The following is a 22,634-nucleotide window of genomic DNA, read 5'->3' as shown; positions in this document are numbered from 1 at the left end:
GTCAGTTGCCGCCAGGGGGTCGCAAAGGCAGGGGTCGAAGGTCACACTGAGGACAACACCTAGAGAAAACCAAGAAAAAGACAAATAAGGAAAAGAATGGACAAAATGGTGTTCTTTCACTACAAGCTGTACAGTGACTCGAATCTCGATGCGAACTGAGTAAAAAAGCTGGATTTTGATAGTAGATAAATGAGAATCAGGATGTTACAAGAAGAAAAATAAAGGAGGATTGTACAAATTTTTTTTTTTTTTTTATGAAGGGAAGAGAGTCAGCCAAGGGAAAAAAAATTAAAAAAAGGTCCACTTTAGTGCTGGCTCTCTACAAAGGGAAAAACGTCAGCCAAAATTAGGAAGCAAATGCCTCGATACCTCCCTCTTAAAAGAAGACAAGTCGTAGGAAGTCATACAAGAAGAAAGTAAAGATAAAAGGAAGGATAATAAGGAGGATACAAGGAGAAAGTGAAGATCGAAGGAAGGACAATAAGGATGATACATGGAGAAAAGCAAAGATAGGAGGAAAGATGATAAAGATAAAAGAAGGAGAAAGCAAAGATAGGAGGAAGGACAATAAGGATGACGCAAGGAAAAAAGTAAAGATAAAACAAGAGGAGCAAAGATAAAAAGGAACGATTATAAGGATGACGCAATAAGAAAGTAATGATAGGAAGAACGACAATAAGGATGATACAAGGAGAAAGCAAATATAGGAGGAAAAAGAAGGATCAAGTAGTGTTCTTTGACTATCATTATGAACTGAGCTATATTCTTTTAAACACAATTTGTCAATAAACTACTACTACTACTACTGCTACATATCGACATTACTACTACTACTACTACTAAAGAAAAATGGATAAACAAGGCAAGATGATTGGAAAAAATGAATATGGGTAAGAGAAGAGAAAGGGTTTGTGTGTTGTGAAGTGCAGGTCGTGAAAGAAAGGCTTGCATGTTGTGAAGTTGTGTTGTTGTATTGGTAGTTGTGTGGTGAACAAGAGGAATGAGTAGATCAAATATAAAGAGAATAGAAATCACACGGAAGGACAGAAATGTTAAGTGCATTACTACTATACACACTATTACTAATGAAAATATTGTGTTAATAAGAAATTGTAGAGGTGTGCGTGTATAGGATGTGTAGAGGATGTATTACGGCGTGTACAACAACAACAACAACAACCAGTTGCTATTATTTATTAATGCCTAAGGGTAAAGATATATATATATATATATATATATATATATATATATATATATATATATATATATATATAGAGAGAGAGAGAGAGAGAGAGAGAGAGAGAGAGAGAGAGAGAGAGAGAGAGAGAGAGAGAGAGAGAGAGAGAGAGAGAGAGAGAGCAGTTTCATAGGTTCTAGATTATTCTCGCAGTTAATCTCTCTCTCTCTCTCTCTCAGAGAGAGAGAGAGAGAGAGAGAGAGAGAGAGAGGGGGTATATGACAGTTTCATAGATTCTAGATCATTCTCGTAGTTAATCTCTCTCTCTCTCTCTCTCTCTCTCTCTCTCTCTCTCTCTCGTTTACCAGATGTCAAAGGATATCATGTTCCATTTTTCCTCCATTACGTCATGTTTCCTCCTTCCCCCCACACTCTCTCTCTCCCTTTCACTCTTCTTTCTCCTTGTCTGTCCATCTCCCTCCATCCATCCCCCTTCGCTTCCCTCTTCCTCTCAACGTTTCCTTTGTCTCTCTCTCTCTCTCTCTCTCTCTCTCTCTCTCTCTCTCTCTCTCTCTCTCTCTCTCAGTAACAGCCTCACAAGGACCAACACGTCTGCTGCTGCGTTCTTTGTGTTCCTTCGTGTTCTGTTTGCAGTGTTGCCACATGTTACGCAGTGTTGCCATTCATGTGTCCCTTTCCGGAAGGTTCCTGCTGGCGTCTCTCTCTCTCTCTCTCTCTCTCTCTCATCGTATCACCTGAGAGAGAGAGAGAGAGAGAGAGAGAGAGAGAGAGAGAGAGAGAGAGATTCGACAAGATATAGGTAGGTGTGAGGAAGGGAGAAGTGGGGAGAGGTAGGGGAAGAGGGAGGAGGGCAGGGTTGGACTTTCTTTGTTAGTTTCAGCTTATTCCTCGGCTGGGTGGAGCCCCGAAGGAGAGAGAGAGAGAGAGAGAGAGAGAGAGAGAGAGAGAGAGAGAGAGAGAGAGAATGGTTAGTTAGAAAATACGTAAGCTTTCTCAAACTACTTATTATTGTTGTTATTCTACTACTACTACTACTACGACTACTGTTACGACGACTACTACTAATACGACTACTACTACTACTACTACTACTACTACTACTACTACTACTACTACTACTACTACTACTACTACTACTACTACTACTACTACTACTACTACTACTACTACTACTATAAAAACGAAGGGAATTATAGCAAAATAGCAGATCAATATACCCAAGTAAAGTGACTTGGCACATATTCTTTTCTCATCCATGAAATATTTGCTGCTTCCTTTCATTCATTCGTTCGTTGTTTTATCTTTTTTTTCGTTTCTCTCGATTTTTTCTTTTTCTATTTCTCATTTATTTTTTTCAATAGATTTTATATTTGGTCTTCTCTTTTTTCTTAGATTAATATTTGTAGTGTTCGTATGTTTTTGTCTATAAATTTCAACAGCGGTTTTCTTCTCCCTTTATTCCTATTCCATTTCATAACGTCTTATAAGTCTTTCTTCCCACATATTCCTTATCATGTTTATCGTTTCTTTTCGTCAGAGAGAAAGAGAGAGCGAGAGCGTGTTCCACCTACCCCAAGCCCTCCTAAAGGTCACCAAATGCAATAATACTTCAATAATCTCGAATGTTTCAACGCCATAACAATTTGTCTTATCACGTGGAATTGAAAATCTTTGTAGTCAGACTTGCGATGCTCTGAACAGTGAACAATAGACTGTCTGGAGGTCGAGAGAGAGAGAGAGAGAGAGAGAGAGAGAGAGAGAGAGAGAGAGAGAGAGAGAGAGGGATTAAGTGGAAGGTAAGTCATCAATAAATATGACAAAATTGTGTGTGCTTATTTATACCAGAAAGTCATTCACTGAAAATCATGTTGTGAAACTCGCCCACCGCTCTCTCTCTCTCTCTCTCTCTCTCTCTCTCTCTCTCTCTCTCGGCGTCCCTTGCCTAGCGGGGTCATTCGGTCCTGCCTGACTCCTCTTCCTCTTACCTCCGCCGCCACCACCCCGCCACTGTGCAAGCTCGCGCTCTCTCTCTCTCTCTCTCTCTCTCTCTCTCAGTATTTCATCACAAGCTGTTAATAATCCATACACATGTCAGAGAGACACACACACACACACACACACACACACACACATGCAGAGCCGGTGATGCTGCACGTCTGTTGCTTGGAGGGAGAGGGAGAGAAACGAGAGATGAGCGTCGTCTTTCATTTATCTGTCTGTATTACTGTTACTTAGCGTCATTTAGTCTTGCCCTGCTCTGACACATACACAGAGAGAGAGAGAGAGAGAGAATGTTTGTGTACTTGTAGTGCAGTTCCTCTTCCCTCCTCCCTCTAGCTTTGCATTAGTTTACTTTGTTTACAGTATGGTTCTTGTCAATCGTGTGTGTGTGAGAGAGAGAGAGAGAGAGAGAGAGAGAGAGTGTGTGTTAAGTCCAATGTGTTCTTTAAAGTCAGTATCCTTGTTTTCAGGTTAGTATAACTCGAGAATCTCTGGTTAACTGTATGTATGTATGGTTTATCTCGTGTCTGTTCCTCTTTGCCTGTCTTCTGTGTCCAGGCCGTCTGTAGACTAAGTCGATACTCCCTTGTGGATGTTTTTTTTTTTTTTCATCTAGATGCAGAATCCTTACATCTCGTTATTAAAGGTTTTCTGGGTTTTATTACTATTTATCTGGTTTCATGTACTGTTCCTTCGGGCTCTGTTAGTGTTTCTGCCTCTGTCTGATCCTGTGCGACCAGTGTCTCTCGACTCTTAAGTTGAGAGCGCGCCGGTGTGGTGGGGACTGGTTGGAGGGCAGAGGCATGATACAATGACTCCGGACAACCTCCTCCGAGAGACTGGAGACTGTGGAGAGTGGAGAGACCGGCGCGCCTCCCCCACGCCCATCCCTCTAGTTTTCTACGCAACTACGGATTACCAACTACAGCGTTCTCTGATTATTCACACAATAGATTGGTCCAGGGTGCACTTTATTGTTAGCAGTTGTAATATGTCTGTAATTAAGTGTTACCTATTGTGTTAACCAATGACGAGCGGGTTTTGAGAATCAGAGTGTCTTTATAAATAGTGTGCCGCGTGGGTTGTGTTGGCAGCCTTGATCACGCCACAACAACTGCCAGCGTGGAGTCACCCCCTGCAAATTGATCGGTGTGTTATTTTCGCGATTGTTTGGAATTTCTGCATCCTGTTCGTTGAGAGCTATGATCTTCACGTATATGTTTGAGCAAGTGATGGCTATTTGTGTCACATAAGAATCAGTCTGAGTGTGACGCAGAATGTGTACATTCTCCCCTTGGTCATGTGTTAAGCAACGCCATGGTGATGCATATCACTGACAGGTTCTCTAGGGCTTATTTTACTTAGAAACACTAAATTTTATTATCACTTTGATGTGTCAGACAGTCAGTAAGCGATCCGTCTGGAGAAACGAGAAGCATCCAAGTTGGCTGATGTAATAACAAAATATTAAGAGGTTCTAATATTGGCAGGTGTGTACGTGCCGCGGCGCCGCGTCCTGCTTTGCCCGGCCACTTATAGGGCGAAAACCTTCCTCTTTCACATTATTTTATGTAATTTTCAGCAACCTTCATCATATGTTATGTATTAGAGGTTACTGTAATCCCGAATAGGCTAGAAAATACTGGCATTTCTTTCAATTCAATGAGAAAGATGTGTGGCTGGAAGTGTGTGGCATCTTAGCGCATTGTGGCGGCGTTCTTTATAAGGGCGCGGCGCCGGAATTCTGGCGCAGTTCGCCAACAGAGAGAGAAAGAAATGGATAGATAGGAGTGTACGCGCACCACGGGATCTTTTCCTACCTTTTTCTAGCTTCCCAAAGCTGGTAACACACGGCTGGTACTACATCGTGCAGGAGTGTGCGGCGCCGGCAAGTGTTCGACATCGTGGTAGTGCAAGAGGCCCCGAAGGCGGTTTGAAGGAGGGTCTAGTCAAGCATAAGTGCTAACTCAAGAATCTGTGATTTTTCCATTACACTTCCCCCACGCTGATTGTGATATATTATTCTTCGCTCATTGATACCCCCAACAAACCGTCAAGATGGTGCAAGGTACGTAGCTTCCTCACCCATGTTTTATTTCAGATAGTGTCTGTGTGTATGAATGTCTGACCGTGTGAAAGTCGAAAGCTGTAAAAAGGGTGTCAGGCCACAGTGGAGTTGGCTGGGGGCGTCTTGTTGCTTGTTGGATGAACATTTTTGATATGTCGGTGTGTGTGTCTGCTTGTGTCAGGCTGGCATGCTGTGTGGAGGTGTGAATTGTTGATTTAAAGGGCTGGGCAGGCAGCGGGGAGGGAGGTGTGTTAGTGCGTCTGTCTGTTAGTAAACAAAGAACCTCCGGGGTCTGGTGGGGCGGTGGTGCCGCTTCTCTCAACCCAGGTGACCTTATCGATGTTCGTACTTGCGACGGCTTTGTGGTGTGTTAGTAATAGGATGAGTTTGAGTGTGTGTTAGAGATGTAGTAATGATCGATGTCAAGGCGTGTGTGTGAGAGAGGCCGTAGAGGCGAGGCTTGCAGAAGTGAGATGTGGCACCGCTGTCACCATCGAGGCCATGTTCTTGTCATTGCCGAATTTGGCTGCTGCCGCTGTTCTCGAATGTTCGCGAGAAGTCCTGACCTGCCGTATGCAAATGCTGGTGTCAGGAAGGGGAGAGGCGAAGGCTCATTGATGTTGCTGCAGGGACTCGTCTGAGGCTTGGAGGGGCGGCTGAGAGCTGGCATGAAATAACACTGGCAGTAGTCTTAGTTACCGGGTCACTGGAGGGCGTCTTATTGACAGGCCTATCGCGCTGTCATGAAGAGAGGCAGCCCTGGCAATGCACGCACCAGGCCTCACTATTTGTAAATTTCTTTGAACCTAGATTGGTAAAATTTGTTTGTATTCGATTGTTAACGTCACAGGTGATAGAACTGCTGGTAAACGTTTATTTATAAATCAAGCAGCCGCTCATCCCTGTCTTTGCTACTCGTGACATGCAAGTTGTGTTGTACATCATTTTAACCTTGTCAGAATATCTTTGCTTGACAACCGGTATCACTGACATGTTCCTGTGCATTATAACCCATTGACATCACCGCACTGGATTACCGGCGTTGTTCTACTGTTTTTTAACCTGAGTATTGTTAAACGTTAATTCCTCCGTTCAAAAATGCATCACAAGTTTTCCCAGATGCAGTAGTGGCGGGATGATGCAATGTAGCGCACGGCTTGCCAAACGGAACACTGTCTGGCACCAGTCTCGATTAAGTCTATGGGAATCGCACTTATTTATTTATTATTATTTTTTTTTTATTAGAACTTACGAGTTAGTGATTTCGTGTTATTTGATGTTTAGTGGTGTCCTCAGACTCTTTTGAACACGTTTTATAATAATGACATATAGTAGCAAAGCGGACAGTACGAGGGAACTATTTTTGCCCGTCGTGTTTAGCCTGAAGGTGTAACAAACAGTTGGCTGGTGGCCCGGAAGGCGGAGTGGTTTGGCGGCCCTTGCTTGTGGCAGTGTTGGAAGGAGCCAAGAATAGGTGCACCATGTGATCGCACTTTGCTAAGAGGAAGCCTGTTTATTCTGAATCATTTCCTGAAGTTGCACCTGGAGGTTTTCCCCACTGTATATTAGTAATGGCAGGGTTTTTACATGATGGTTTGTTACGTGTAATTAGTATTCAGAAGAAATCATGCGTTTGAAGTTCTTGAACTTCTCTTATTATTTATTAGTGGAAATTAAGTGACTTGGAAATTCTTTTTGCTTAGGTGTTGCACCAAAGCCATACCAGAGTGAATGTATGTGTTGCGGGAGAGCAGATGAGGACTATAATATATGTAATAACTTAGGTGCAAGAATGACACAAGATAGATTGAAATATTGCAGCTGGCAGGTGCACAGGAAAGTGCATTTGCAGACTTTTTCTCACTTACTCACTAATATGTATCTGTTGTCCCTCCAGGAGACGTGACAAGTGTGTTAATGGACACCACCAACTTGGAGCAGGTGCGCGAGGAAGCCAAGGAAAGGCGTAAGAGGAGGAAGAAGAAGCGTTCAGGGTCCACTCTAGTTGCCAGTGTTTTCAGTGGTGAGTTCATCTACCTTCGCAGAGTTAAACATGATAAGGTCAAAGATAAGCTCCACCTGTCAGTATCCATCTCCATACAAAGGAAAATAATGTTCCTATTTTCTTTCCAACAGATCTGTACAAACTTACCGGTGAGGTGTTGGGGCAGGGTGCATATGCTTCAGTGCAGACTTGTGTCAACATCTATACAGACATAGAGTATGCAGTAAAGGTGAGTTGAAATGAAGTTTGTACTTGGTATAGCTATTCAGATGGGTGATGAAATCTAATGTATAATTTGTTGCCTAACCAATATTATATATATATATATATATATATATATATATATATATATATATATATTAAACCAATAGAATACAGGTTTATTAAGTAAATGTTTCTTGTCCCCACAGATCATAGAAAAGGTACCATCACACAGCCGAACGCGAGTCTTCAAGGAGGTTGAGATGTTCCACCACTGCCAGGGACACAAGAACATCATTCAGTTGGTGGAGTTCTTCGAGGAAGATGACAAATTCTACTTAGTGTTTGAGAAGATCTATGGTGGGCCTCTGCTGTCCCACATCCAGCGCAGGACCCACTTCACCGAAGCAGAGGCATCCATGGTGATCCGGGACCTTGCCTCTGCCTTGGCCTTCCTCCACAGCAAGGGCATTGCTCACCGGGATCTCAAGCCGGAAAACATTCTCTGCGTTTACCCTGACCAGCTTTGCCCCGTGAAGATCTGTGATTTTGATCTTGGTTCCGGGATTAAGTTCAACTCCAATCTGAGCTCACCATTGGCAACTCCACAGCTGCTGACACCAGTGGGCTCTGCTGAGTTCATGGCTCCGGAGGTTGTGGAGGGCTTTATTAATGATGATGCTGGACCATATGACAAGCGGTGCGATCTGTGGTCCCTTGGCGTGGTGACCTATATTCTCCTTTGTGGCTATCCTCCCTTCTGTGGCAACTGTGGGGAAGATTGTGGCTGGGAGAGAGGGGAAGCCTGCCCTCAGTGTCAGGATCTCCTCTTTACAAACATTCAGGATGGCAGCTATGAATTCCCCAAACCTGAGTGGTCCTTAATCAGTGAGGAAGCAAAGGACCTGATTAAAAGGCTGCTGGTGAAGGACGCCTCCCAGAGACTGTCTGCAGAGATGGTCCTGGCTCATCCCTGGATCAGGAATGGAGGCCCCACCACCTGCCTGGAGACTCCTAACATTATCAGAAAGTAAGTTAAAACTGCAAGTTTATGTTCGTGGTAGTGGAAGTTCAATAATCAAAATTCAAATGGATGAATACCTTGGGTTTATTTCCGATCCGTAGTTTCTGGAGTACCTCTCTTTAAAATATAAGAAAGATCTTACCAATACTTCAACCAACAAGAAGCTAACTACTTCTGTTGCTTTCCAGGAACCACAGTGCACACCAGCTGTCCTTGTTTGCCGAGTCCTGCATGGCACTCAACAGGGTACTGCTGCAGCACTTCAGCATGAACCAAGATGAGGAGTGCGAGAACATGCACGGGGACGAGCCGCCCTTTGGCCTGTCACCGCCATCAGAGTCACGGCTCGCTCAGCGGCGCCTGCGTTCTCTCAGCCTCAACACGGAGCACCTCCTCACTGCCACCGGTTAGCTGGCCTTCCCGCCAGTCACTCAGGGTCAGGTGCCGAGTCTCAGCACTAGCTGTGCACGGCACCATTTGTTTTTCATTCTTGATTAGGCTTAGAGTGCCCTGTGCTGGTCTGTCGGCAAGAATCTTTGTGCAACACAAAGAGTCTGGCTGTCAGGGAGGCTGGGAACTGTCATACTAAGCCTCAGGTTTTTCTATCTTGTAATATTACAATAATAACATTTAATGGAGGTTTAGCCAGCTCATTAATGATCAAATATAAGAAAAAATAAAAAAAGATTTGTCTTAAGTTTATATGTGTAGGCACAAAATTTGAAATATATTTTCATATGATATGCTTTATTGATTGAGTTCAGGACATTAAGATCAGTTCTTGAGATTTGCGTGCCAATAATGAAAACAGTGTGGGCTACAACCAACAAATTAAGTACAAAGATTATTAAGAAAATCCTCTGAATCTGTCCTGACTGATACTATAAATTAGGTTTATGAAATGTACGGTGGTGTGGCTTGCTCCCCCCAGAGGGTGGTGTGTGTGGATCGCTAGGAGTGGGCATTGTGATAACTCTTATTAGTGTGTAAGTTCAAAAAAGGACCCAATTGTAATATTGCTTGGAATAATGTTTCTCTTTGTGTGTGGTGCTTAGTAACTTAAGTTGATAGTTGTAAACCCAGTAAGTGCCTACGCTTTCACGTGTCATCATATGACATTTGAGTCCCAAATTTGTTAGGTGTTTTCAAAAGAGCATTGATTTCAGGTGAATGAAAATTAGGTCCAGACAAGCCAGAGGGTTAATTCAGGGCAGTTCAGCTTCAATCATTTACATTGTATTATTATCTAAAGTGGCTTCAGCATCAAGCTTGTTGGTTCTAGTCGCATTAATGAATGCACGGAACGCTCTAGCATAAGTTGGCTAGAGCGCTGTATCATCCAGCAGACTGGTGGGAGTGATGAGTGATCACACAGCAACAGGTCAGCCGGCTATTATTCTCGGTGCCAGTTAGAGCTGCTATTGACCTTGTGTTAGGAGCAGCTTGGCAACCTGCTGCCACTCACTCCATTGTAGGGAAGGAATTGTTCCCGAGCCAAGCCCTCTGGTGTCGCCTAGTGTCAGGGAGCTTGTGCTGGACCCCCCTGTGGGCCGGACAGGCATGGCACCCATGTGAGGCTGCCCTTCAAAGTGATGTGTGTACCTGGAGTGCCATGGCTTGTGTGCACGCTGCCCCATCCCGCACGATCCACACACACTGGTCCCGTAGAATTACGTTTTTGTTACTGTTTTCTATCTTTTTATACATTGGAATAGGAGATAAAAAGTAAGAGTTGATTACTTTATAAATTTGCCAAAAAGAAAGGGTTCAGTTTCCTGCGGGGTCGGAGTGGACCCCTTCCGTTTTTTATTTTTATTTTTTTATTATTATTTTTTATTTATTTTTTTTTATTTGTCATCTACCTAGTACCTTACCTTGTATTTGAAAAGGTATTCATAGATTACCTTTCAATTTGTAAGGTAAAGACTAGTTTTGAAGACATTTTGGGGCATCTTTAGGTCAGCTAGGTTTGTCCAGGCCAGCCAAGGCGCTCACCCCAGACAGGCTGAGATGTAACAGACTAGTCTTGTAGAGATGTCTTTGGAGGCTGATGTAGTCTGTTGTCTAGAGCTGCCATGGCACTCTTGTACTCAAAGCTTTGTAACTTGGTATAGCAGTGTCTGGGCAAGTGTGGCCATGGGACCTGTGCCATTCCCATGCTGGCCTAAAGCCTTCCCCCCTAACATTCCTCATCCCACATTTTTGTCACCCGCTGCGCGGTCGGTCCACAACACTGTTCCATGTTTCCCTCGTGCTCCTCTTGTCTTGTATCATTGATCTCATTATTTGCAACCTGTTATCAAGGTTGCATCAATTCATCACCCTCCCCTATACTTGTTCATAATTTATTTTTTCATAAACAAACCCAGTGTTTCCTTTCATCCACCCATCATAGAGACCTAATTTTCAAACAACACAATAGCGTTAACCACATTTGTGGTGAGCGTTGTTAGAAATAATGTTGCCGATGTTCAATAAGTGGTGTAGTGATTTCTAGTGGTTTGAAGAAAGTGTTAAGCATCGTGTGTTGTTTGTTAATTACGGAGTGGGAGTTGAGTTTTCATGCGATAGTAGCTCAAGGACCGACCACGCTGCTTCATCCGTCATCCTTGTCTTCCCGTTGTACAGCCACCAAGGCAGTACGTGAGGAGAGAACAACACCTTTACATACAAGCGGCCCCCTTCTCGCCCTTGGTGCAAAGAGACGAGCTGAGCCGACCCTCATCCAGGGCGATGCTAGGAGTTCTCACTGTTCAAAACAGCCCGCATTAGCTAGTCTCATCACAAAGATCTTGCAATAGCAAATGAAAAGATGTATGAAGATTATCAAAACTTATGTGAATTGAGAATTTATATTGTATAATTATAAAAGAATAGGGAGGCCAATGTGTAATTATACAACGTCTGGTGTACCTGCATTGAAGTTCTGATGGTACGATTGGCGATTTGTTTTGGTAAAAGGAATTGTACTGTGAAAAAGAAAGTCAACTTGTATCTTGTACTGTGCCCTGTGCTCACTCAACAACAACAATAAAAAGAGCAGCAGCAGCAGGGAAGAAGTGCAAATAAAAAGTTATCTTTTTAAACACATTTGTTTACTTATCTTTACTCTTAACAAGGTTTGGTATTGAATAGCTTTGGTTGCCTTGGATCACGAGGATTCGTTTTGAATACTCCCTTTGAAAGAGAAGATTGTGCAGTGGATGACCCATGGGTGAGTGGAGTCATGGATTGGTAAGTGTCAGGAGACCTTGAAGTTTGAGTATCTCGCGTGTGACAAGTTATGGGTGACATTACAGTTCGGCGAGACTTTTATTATCTCGGGACATTAGACTTGTAGACTGCACACCAGATCCTCTGTGCAGTATGCGGTGTATTTACCTAGTTGTAATGTGTGTGTGTGTGTAAGAGTTACTATGTACGACGGCGTTGCCAAGGCCCGTGCTACATGGTAGTATCTCAACCACTGCAGGATTAGAGAGTGAGCCCAGCACGGTCCCGTCACGTGGGGGAAGATGACAGACAGCCAGCTCTGCCACGGAGCCAGGGCGTCCTGCCTGAGTGGTGGTGACGACGCCACTGCTGTCCCCGCTCCTTCCATATTTTGCTTTATTTTTTTTATTTTCATTGTGCTTAATGGGATTTGTCGTGGAATGCAATGCATATGGTTTGCTACGAGAATGTGCTGTTGAGTCACTGGGCCTGTATATTTCTCCACATTTTCAGTTTTGTTATAGCTATATAACTTTAAAAATTATTCGACTCCAAGATACTTGTTAACCCTTGAATCGTAATGTTCCTGATTGAGTTTATGTAGAATTAAAGAAAACCTCTTAATTGCAGGACTGACGGTGGAGAAACGAGAGAAGCAGCAAGGAAAGAAAGGTAAGTAAAGTGTAGCTTACTGGGGGAAATTCATGCGAATTTCAGTGTTTCATAGCATAGTGACGGTTGAAACCCAGCTCATATAAATCTACGGAGTTTACACGATCAGTTTAAACATTCCTCAAGTCAGGTGGAGTCGCACGTTACCTGGCATGAGTTGCTAAATGTGCTACGCCCGCCACGCTGCCTACCTGCCTTGAACCTGTTATGCTGTGTGTTACCACCGGGAATCTACCTGACAGGAAGCGCTGAAAGATTAGAAAACCCGCTAAAGTAGTATACTGTACGTAGAATGGTGGAGAGAGAGAGAGAGAGAGAGCATGTGCTACCAGATGCAAGGTCAACGTAATCGATTCATTAATGGAATAATATGAAGGAAAACAAATAGATTAAATGGCAGAAGGGGACTGGAGAAAAAATGTAATAATAATATAAATAATAAATTAGGTTGCAGATAACTATGTATGATACAACCTAAAGTATTTAACGATAGGAAAATCTGAAGAAAAATTAAGTAACCAAATTGTAAAAGCCAAACAAATGAAGATATGTATGAAAATAGACAATAGCAGCAAATCAGAGACGATAATTATGTAAAGTTCATTAATCATACCAAAAAAAAAAGTAAAAAATGACACTTCGTTCTTTTTTTTTTTTTTTTTTACGGAAGATAAGAAACTGGTGTGAGAAAATGAATCCCGCGAAAAAAAAATGTACGAGTCAAACTTAATGGAATCTCCGCCCCGAGGCATACACACACACACACACACACACACACATTGCATATCATTATCTTTCGTCTGTAATGTAACTTATCACATTTATGGCAAATGATGGCGTAGTACAGAATGCATTGTTATTATTATTATTATTATTATTATTATTATAATTTTTATTTATTATTGTTGTTTTACTACCAATGTTGTTGCTATTATTATTATTATTATTATTATTATTATTATTATTATTATTACTGCTATTATTATTATTATTATTATTATTATTATTATTATTATTATTATTATTATTATTATCGCTATCATCATTATAATTTTGTTTTAGAAGTAGTTTGAAGAAGTAGCACAAGAAATATAATCTACGTAGTAGTGTTCGTAGCAACAGCAGTAGTAGTGGTAGTGGTTGTGCTAGTAGTAGTAGTAGTAGTAGTAGTAGTAGTAGTAGTAGTAGTAGTAGTAGTAGTAGCAGCAGCAGCAGCAGCAGCAACATCGGCAGCAGCAGCAACATCAGCAACAGCAGCAGCAGCAGCAACATCAGCAAAGGTAGTAGTCAAATAGTCACGCCTATTGTGATTCAGATGGCGTTGGGGCCTCTGAGGATGATGGTGCGGTTTGGCTTCTTCAGGGTCACGCCAGTCTTGCCTGTCCCGGGGGTGAGTGGTGTGAGCGGTAACAGGGAGAGAGACGTCACTTGTGCTCCTTTCACAACTCTATCTCCTCGCAGCCTCCTCGTTCCATCACGCCCTGGTTGATTTTAGTCCCTTTATAGAGGCGTACCCATTCATGCAAGGACGACTAAGTTAGATAGAATAGATGGATTAGTGTTCATGATGTGGATGTGTGGAAGTGAGCTAAAATACGCTGAGTGTAATATTTAAGAATATAAGAAAATACGGAAACAATACAAGGATGTAGAAAAGGAAAAGTTGTATTAAGAAAGATAAGGAAGATAATAGAAGGTAAAGAAAACGTGGCAGTCCCTAAACAAAACATAAGTACCCATTACCACTTGCCAGCTTCATCTCTAAACTCGGCTACTCTTTTCTCGAGTATGGTTCCTTCTGTCTTGATTCATGAGACGCTTTGCTTACTTACCTGTGTACTGAGCCGGATGGTGAGGTAACGAGGCTTCTCCTTCACCCAGGTCTTGTTATGAAGTCACCAGTGGCATCCTAAACAGGCTTAATGTACTGTTTCTCATTGACTACCTCGTTAATATGCTAGTCATTGTATATAAGTTGCCTGTGCTTCCGAGTGGTTAGATTGTAGCATGTAGTAGCAATAGTAGTAGTAGTAGTAGGAGTAGGGGTACAAGTAGTAGTAATAGTAGCAGCAGCAGCAGTAGTATTTACATTAGCAGACAGTAACAAAGCAAGGGGATTTCCGTGCCCTAAGATCCTCACCAAAGAAATCAGTGCGCAGATTGATGGTGGTGGCGGCGGCGGCGTTGCATCACTTTCGTAAGAGACGGGAAAGATCCAGTGATGTCTATCTAATCTAAGTAAGAGGTGGGTGACTGCTTCATCTCTCTTTTATCACAACCAAGGACTTCTCAAGTAAATCTCAGCGTGGGATGGTGGTGTTGGTGGATCACTTTCGTAAGACACAATGCATACATGGCTAATCTGATTTGTTTTACCTTGTCCTCATTCTATTAATAATCTTTAAATGGCTGAGTTATTGAGCATGGTCGAATGCTGGAGTTTCACGGAAAAAAGAACATTACGTAATGGGTCTATTATGTTGACATCCAATACTGTATAACATCCTGATGCTCCACGCCCTTATCATCTTCATAAGTATGAACGAGTGAATTGGTGAGCTTGTTTGAGCGCTGAAACTTTAACGGTTAATTACACTCTGTTTTGAAGTGGTTTTTGTTGAGAACTGGTATTATGAGGCAGTTTGACGTGTGCGTTCAGTGCCAGGATACAAACTTAGCTCTATTCAAGACACTTATCTCGTATAAAAATTTTTCAAGAGCCCACAGGGATAATTACTCAGGTTCTCATTGGCCTTTTATCTGTTAGCAACACAGACTGTTCAACCTGCAACAGAATCACGAAAAGCAACCTAGGAAGCTTACTATTAACTTCCAGTAGAGCCTATTAAGACTATTAGAAGTGCTCCCTGATACACTATTTGAGAGTGGTGTAGAGCTGTGGGAAGTGGGCTAGTGCGTCACCTGCTTTTGTTAAACTATCACGGGAATCAAGAAGACCCTCGATAACTCCCAGTCAAGCCTGTTAAAAGCTGCAGAAGTAGACCACGACGTGTGTTAGAATAGTGGTGCATAGTTGGAGAAATATAGGCTACTATTGCGTCACCTATGCCTGTGTAACCTATCAATTGAATCATGAATACCCTAAAGAAAAATAAATTAATGAATTTAAATAAAAATCGGTAAACTCCTAGTACAACCTGTTTAAAATAAATAGAAATGCTCCCATGACCCCGATATATTTGACCAATGTGTTGCAGAGTAGTAGTAAAAGTGAGACTATTGCGTCACCCACGTATTCTAAACCACCATTAGATTAAAACCATAAAAAAAAAAAATACCCTGAAAAAACTCGTAACCGCTTCCAATAGAGCCTGTTAAAAGTAGCAGTAGTAGTAGTAGTAGTAGTAGTAGTAGTAGTAGTAGTAGTAGTAGTTGTGGCAATAGCAGTAAAAGTATTAAGAGTGGTGGTAGCATTGGTGGTAATAACAGTAGTGGTGGAGGTGGTGTTAGTGGTAGAGATAGTGTTGCAGGTACATGTTGCAGACCAGAGAGAGTTGTTTAGCCTACTGCGTCACCTGTCTGTTATGACCCACATGGCTCCAGCGTCCTTGATGTCCCGCCCCGCCTCAGCTCACCCTCGTCCTTCATGCTCTTGTTCTCTGTGCGTGTTATTCGTACCTGTCTAAAATAAATGTTATGCTGTTGTTGTTCATTCAGTCTATCGTACATAATTTCAACGTGGCTTGATTTTAGTATGCATATGCTGTTCCTGAGAGAACGGGTCTGTTGTTTAGTTATTTTGCTGCATGCAGTGTTAAAAATGAGGAAATTGATAGATAAACGAGTGAAATGCAGTGATGATGATGGTGAAATTAATGAGTCATGAAGGACAACAGGTGTCATAAATAATAAGTAATAGCAAGGTTATTGATTAATGATTGATAAAAAGTAAACTGAATAAGATAGAAAATATGATAATAGAAAAAATAAAATAACTTCTGCACGTGTTTCCTTGGACAAGTAATACAAAATGAGAGAGAGAGAGAGAGAGAGAGAGAATCAGTCTGCTTGCATACGTGATTCCCAGCTCAGATAACTCTCCTCTCGTTTATCACATGAGACAAAATTCTGGCCATGCTTCCTCTGTCCATCACGCTCCCTGTTATCTCCGCGTCACTGAGAGCACTGCGGGTCGTTCATTGCCTCTCTCCTTGCCTCAGATGATGTTAGCTTTGGTGGTGGCGCCGCGTACCGCCCTGGCGACGACCTTCAAACACCGCCTCTCCCTTAGCCTACCCTAGCAGTCGTGCGCTGTGCCCCACGTAATGCTGCGCAGCTGTGTGTTGCCAACTGTCTGAGGGTTAGGAATAAGGGTCAGTAGTTTATATATTTGTCTACATATGTTTGTTTATTTATTTTTACATGTATGTAGGGCAGAGTGATGTGTGTGTAGAGTAATGATGGAGTGTAGTTTGTTTAGGTTGTATAAATATCGTTTTTTTTTTCTCTCTCTCTTTACTTCTTTTCTTTTCATTGATTATTGTTATTATTAACTAAGACTTGGGGAGTACAAGAAAATCTCTCTCTCTCTCTCTCTCTCTCTCTCTCTCTCTCTCTCTCTCTCTCTCTCTCTCTCTCCTTTAAGAAACAAATATACGCATAAACATCCTAGATATATACAGTACATACGTCAACATTCCCCAACAAAAGAAGAAGACAACTTTCAAATCCCCCAACACACACACAAGAAAACATGAAAATAACCTAGATATAACGTTTCCCATAGCATCAACCCACCTACTATATTATGCAGGCCCACCATTCGCTTACAAGCATCCTTGACAAAAAGCTAGTTAAGTGTCCCATTCATTTCTCAACAAGCAACCTCAGCGTTTTCTTTCACGCCATACTCTCGGTCACGTGCGGGTCAGTCAGAGAGAGAGAGAGAGTAGTCAGCGGAGTTTGCTTGGCCTTGACTCTCCCGCCCATCGCCACCAGATTCCACGACGTACTCTGCTAAGAACTGACCTGCACTATTCATTGATTCACGGGAGTCCGATGGGTTCCAATCAAATCAAGAGGGAATTGTTTGTTCATTATCGAAAAGTAAGCTGGGCCAGGAACAACAAAATGAACGAAAAAAAAAAAAAGGCTCACTAAAGTGTAATAAGGAAGAGAAGAAGAAAATAAAAAAGAGAAATGTTTTATTAAGCGATCCATTACGTGCAGAAAATTATGTAGAAAAAAACAACAACACTTATTCAGAGAGAGAGAGAGAGAGTCAACATGAATGACTGGCAGTACTTACAATGGTGACACGGCTCCCTGACACATACGTAGGCCTGCTGATGCTGACACACAGGCCTATGTAAGTAATCCTCGGTGTCAGGGCATCACTTTCCCCCCCCCCAACACAGAGACACTTTTCACTTATATAAGCCTATCGCAGGGTGATTTTCTAAGGAATTACTCTAATAAAATCTCAAACGACGCACGTGATGGTTTGGCAGCATGAACTACCTCCAATGGTGAGTTTGCTCCACAAAAACAAATGATAGGAAGGAGAGTTGCCTTGAGGCCGCTTCACACGGGGAGACGCTTCTCTCTCACCGCTGTAATGTTGTATCTCTTTCTATCTTTTATCGCTATTTTCATGCTAACTGTTCTGATATTGCGAACTGCATGCCTCCCCTCCTCCCTCCTCCCCAGTCTCGTTGCACAAGGCTTTCTTCTTCCTCTCATCCCTATTCTCTCCAACTCTCTAACGCAAGAGTTAACCAGTACTCTCAATCATTCATCCCTTTCACTGGACAACTCTGGAACTCCCTCCCTGCATCTGTATTTCCGAATTCCTACGACTTGTCTTCTTTTAAGAGGTATCGAGGCATTTGCTCCACAAGTTTGGCTGACGCTTTTACACTATTTAGAGAGCCACCACTCAAGCGGGCCTTTTTTTTTTAATCTATTCCATTTTTCCCCTTGGCTGGCACTCTTCAATGCATAAGAAAAATAAATAAATAAAACACGACGCACCATGGTTAGGTTGACAGCGGTGCGATGGTAGGGGAGACATTCGCTGTGGTGGAGGCTGCTTGACTTGACCCTTCCTGACGTGGAGGAGGAGGAGGAAGAGGGGAAGGTGGAGGAAGAGAAATTATTAATGTTATCTTTAGCCTTGAATGATAAGAGGCCAAGGAATTGTTGTGTCTATCAAGCAAATATGAAATGAGTGGAATGTGGTGAACCGTGACTATCATCATCTTGTTTCAGAGCCAGACATGGACGTCGAGGGAAGTTTGGAGAGTATTTCAGAGTGACTCCAGCTCAGGTCTCTGCATGAAGTTGTATGATTCAATGAACAAATGTTAAGAAGCAAGGCAGCAAGTACAGGACAGGACATGCGTCAGTTCACGGTGAGGGACACAGCGGGAGTGAGGGAGAGGTGAGGAGTCGGTGAGTGCGGTTAAGTTATAATTGGCACGGTAAGGAGTCAACCCAGGCTGGTTTGTACTGGACCCTGGAACACCACCACCTGCCTCACCACCACATCATCATCATCACCATGACATTGTTTGACGAATAATTAGGTGTGTGTCTGTGTTCATTAACACTGGTGGCAGGGCCCAGGTGGCATCCCCGCCTCGCTGAAACAAGCTGTTCAAACTGTCACTTTCTCATTTGAGCATGATGAGCATTGGCAATAGTATTTAGGCGCCATGTCTGTGGGCCGACGTGCTTATGATTAGTGCAGCAAAATATGGAGACGTTGGTTTGGCTGCTTAAAGGATTATGTGTCTTGACAGTTCACTAATGTGACATGTCCTCACAATAATAATAATAATAATAATAATAATAATGATAATAATTATTATTGTTATTATTATTATTATTATTATTATTATTATTATTATTATTATTATTATTATTATTATTATTATTATTATTATTATTATTATTATTATTATTATTATTATTATTATTATTATTGTTATTATTATTACAATGATAATGATAATAATGTCAATAATAGCAATGGTAATCATGTTAACAATGATAATGATAACGATAATAATAACTATGACAATAATATATATATATATATATATATATATATATATATATATATATATATATATATATATATATATATATATATATATATGTATGTATGTATGTATGAAGGTAGATAGGCAGATAGATAGATAGTGGGATAGACAGACAGATAAATGGGTAGACATAAAGCTATACGTAATGGAATGTGTGAGGCGAGTGAGGAGGTTTTGACAGCCGTAGTACGTGGCGTGGCGTGGGCTGCCAACGGTAACAATGATTGTATTGAACGATGCTCACCGAGTGTGGTTAGTTAGTCCTTAAGTGTCTGTACTGCAAACAAGGGAGGGAGGAGGACGGGGGAGGGGGGAGTAGGAGGAGGAGGTGAAGCGGCAAGTAGCGAGGCACACGCGAACGATTTCTACTGTGGGCGTTGTCCAGGTGAGATGTGTGCGCGCTGATAAGTGTGTCTGGCTGGCGCACTGCCTCTTCACCAGTTGAACTTGTAAGGTGTTTGTGTGCTGGCCTGGTCAGTCCTCGCGTGGCGTTGTTGTGTGTGTCTGGAAGGCACGTTAGACCCTGTACAGCGGGGGGATGTGTGGATGTGGGTGTGTGTGTGGATGTGGGTGTGGGTGGGTGTGGGTGTGTGTGTGTGGATGTGGGATGTGTGTGTGTGTGTGTGTGTGTGGTGTGTGTCCTTTGCCTAGCTGTTTCTGATGAACAGGGGTGTTTTTAAGTTCCTTGGTGTGTTTTATCGGACAGAAGTGTTGCCCGACTTCGTGGAAGTCTGTTTATTGCCGTCTTAACATCAGTTTTCTATTTGATAAAAGTTAATCGGCATTGGAAGTTGCCTTTCCGTAATGAAACCATGGTACGCTTTAGTGTTCTATTAATAAAGCGCCTCGTGACATGTTTGTTGAGGGCGCCACATACTAACAGCGTTGTGTAGGCGTGTCCACGACAGGGCTTGGTTGTGTATTGGTAGCAAGGCTGCAGGGTGTTTGTAGTGGCTTAGGTCTCCCTTAGTGTGTCTCGGTCTCTCCTCACTGAGCTGTGGCGCAGTGTCACGAGTCGCGGTGTCATGAGCTGCGTGTGGGGTTGTTAGAGTTGTAGGGTGTTGCTTTGTGTGAGGTGTGAGGGAGTGGTTGGGTGGCGTGACGCTTCAGCCACAGTTTCGTCGTATGTGCTGTGAACCAGTACATCAAATGTGCTGTGAACCAGTGTACCATTCAATGTAAAACATGTTTTAGTGCTGAAACGTCACGGCACGCTTGGGGATAGAGCCATCAGTCGTTCTGAAGTAGTAATGTGAATGGACTGAAATGGTAGTTGTGAATGGAAGACTTGTTGTAAAGGCGTTACACTTAGTTATTCATAACGACTACGAGTATGTTGTGATAGGGAAGTGGAGTGGAAAGGACGAAAATGATGGATATGTGGAATAAAAGTGAGAATGGACTAAGAGGTTCACGAGTGAGTTGAGGCAGTGGAAGAGTTTTAAAGCCCCCCCCCATTCACGCAAGTCTTTAGCAATGGTAGGTTTATGGTATGGTCAACTGCGCAAACCTATACCCGTGTGGGTAGGCCACTCACGTTACATTCTTTGGCTCAGTTTTTCTCATTTTGAATTTGAAAGATGTCGGTTTTTCATCTGACGATTTAGTAAATGTAGCGCTGGCACTTACATTACAAAGAAAAAAAAATAAAGATGGTGCAAGCCATGGCTTTTGAAGAGGGATAGCTTATCGCATGAAGGATTGTTAAATGAACTTCGTTTGGAACATGTCGATTATTTCAATTACTTGCGAGTGGATGAGCGAACCTACTCTAGAGTTCCTTTAGTCAAAACTGAGCAAAGGTGATGAAAACACCCGCTCACGGTTATGGTCTGGGTTATGGTACAGCCACAAGCCGCGAAAATATCAAGCACGTTGGATATTATGTTATGGTTCTGTTCAACTGCGCAAACCAAAAAAATACCCAGTCACGCTACATTAACTGCCCAATTATACTGAACCATACTTGAACCGTAGCTATTTTACGTTGCGTATATGGGGGGGCTTAAGACAATGTGGCGTGTTAGATGAGATAGTGAAAAGATAATGCTGTTTTGTTCATATGTTTTTTGTCCATTACAGGTGTTGACGATCCAAAGGCCTGACTCGCAGCGAAAATGCGGCCCCTCTAGTATCAAGGAGAGATTCTACCTTGCACTACGCCTTCACCGACAACGCCCACTGTCAACACCTCTGCCTCGCCGACCCAACATCAGGGAAGGACTGTCTTGCATCGCGCCCACACACTACGTACTCTTAACGCCGCCGCTGAGTGGGTGATAGCCAGGCAGGTGTGGTGCGGAGGCGGATTGGTGACGAGAACTATATAGTAGGTGACAGCAGGGAAGATTTCACTAACCAGGTAGATGAATGTGTCAAGATTGGTTGTGTGGATGTGCGAGGATCGGGTGGGGGGGAAGTTTTGAAGGAGTGTGACGTGGTGTGGCTTACCCAGACTGGCGTGGGAGATGTGAGAATGATGGGATGCGAGTGTTATGACCTTAAAGGGCCGGGATGCTATTGATACACGTAAACACGGGAGAAGCTGGGAGAATTAAGTGTGTAACTGTTATAACGAGAGAGGAAGGCCAGTGAGGCTGATTGAGGCAGTGAAGTGTGTATTGTAGGAGTGTGGCGTGGTAGATGTGGAGATAATCAGTTCATTTCGTTGTCCATTACAGGCATTGGCGATCCAAGGCCTGAGTGCAGCGATCCCTAGACTCCTGCACCATCAGGGAAGGACTCCGGCTTCGCATGGCCTTCACTTGACCCAACGCCACCATCGTCGCCGCTGAGACTGCCTCGCAGCGCACCCCAGCGGCCCAGCAAACGCCTACCACCACCACCGCCGTCGTCCAGCGAGAGATTCGGCTTCGCATCGCACATATTCTGCCACTCAACACCTGCCGCTGCCGTCCCCGCCGCGCCACCACCACCACCACCACCAGCAAGGATTCTGCACGGCCATCACGTACTGGTGGTGTTGGGGGGGCGGGGGGGGTGAGTTGCGGGTCGGCGTGGCAGTCGGTCTTCTCACTCATTGTGGGTGGTGTATGTACTTGGACTGGACAGGTGTGGTGGTGCCATTATTCCATTGTAATAAACTAGTTTGTCTTCACTGCCTCATTGTGTTGTCACTGTACTATGTATGAGCTGTTGTCACTACTGAATAAATTGTGAAGAAA

The 22,634-nt window shown here is 43.0% G+C and overlaps 1 protein-coding gene and 1 long non-coding RNA gene across 9 annotated transcripts; both read left to right on the top strand.

Moving 5' to 3' along the window:
* The first annotated feature begins 4,939 nt into the window (after positions 1-4,939).
* On the top strand, positions 4,940-11,583 carry LOC123511248 (MAP kinase-interacting serine/threonine-protein kinase 1-like). Its single transcript, XM_045266960.1, has 5 exons — positions 4,940-5,267; positions 7,165-7,290; positions 7,404-7,501; positions 7,683-8,503; positions 8,686-11,583. Exons 1-5 carry the CDS (start codon positions 5,258-5,260, stop codon positions 8,906-8,908), a joined length of 1,278 nt encoding a protein of 425 aa, XP_045122895.1. The 5' UTR covers positions 4,940-5,257; the 3' UTR covers positions 8,909-11,583.
* A 6,997-nt stretch (positions 11,584-18,580) lies between these two features.
* LOC123511661 lies at positions 18,581-22,634 on the top strand. 8 transcript variants are annotated; one of them, XR_006676901.1, is made up of 3 exons: positions 18,581-18,785; positions 21,532-21,778; positions 22,131-22,634. It is a non-coding gene; the product is annotated as an uncharacterized LOC123511661 (long non-coding RNA). The 8 variants fall into 8 exon arrangements; XR_006676899.1 differs by lacking the exon at positions 18,581-18,785 and adding an exon at positions 19,771-19,834; XR_006676902.1 differs by lacking the exon at positions 18,581-18,785 and adding an exon at positions 19,904-19,922.

Source organism: Portunus trituberculatus, chromosome 31, assembly GCF_017591435.1.
Source record: "Portunus trituberculatus isolate SZX2019 chromosome 31, ASM1759143v1, whole genome shotgun sequence".
NCBI lineage: Eukaryota > Metazoa > Arthropoda > Malacostraca > Decapoda > Portunidae > Portunus > Portunus trituberculatus.
This window is presented reverse-complemented; position numbering and strand designations above follow the sequence as displayed.

Bases quoted from the DNA above. Each gene is read 5' to 3' on its own strand.
- LOC123511248 (XM_045266960.1), top strand. The intron at 7,291-7,403 runs GTGAGTTCATCT...TCTTTCCAACAG, and splicing joins AGTTGCCAGTGTTTTCAGTG to ATCTGTACAAACTTACCGGT. The intron at 8,504-8,685 runs GTAAGTTAAAAC...GTTGCTTTCCAG, and splicing joins ACTCCTAACATTATCAGAAA to GAACCACAGTGCACACCAGC.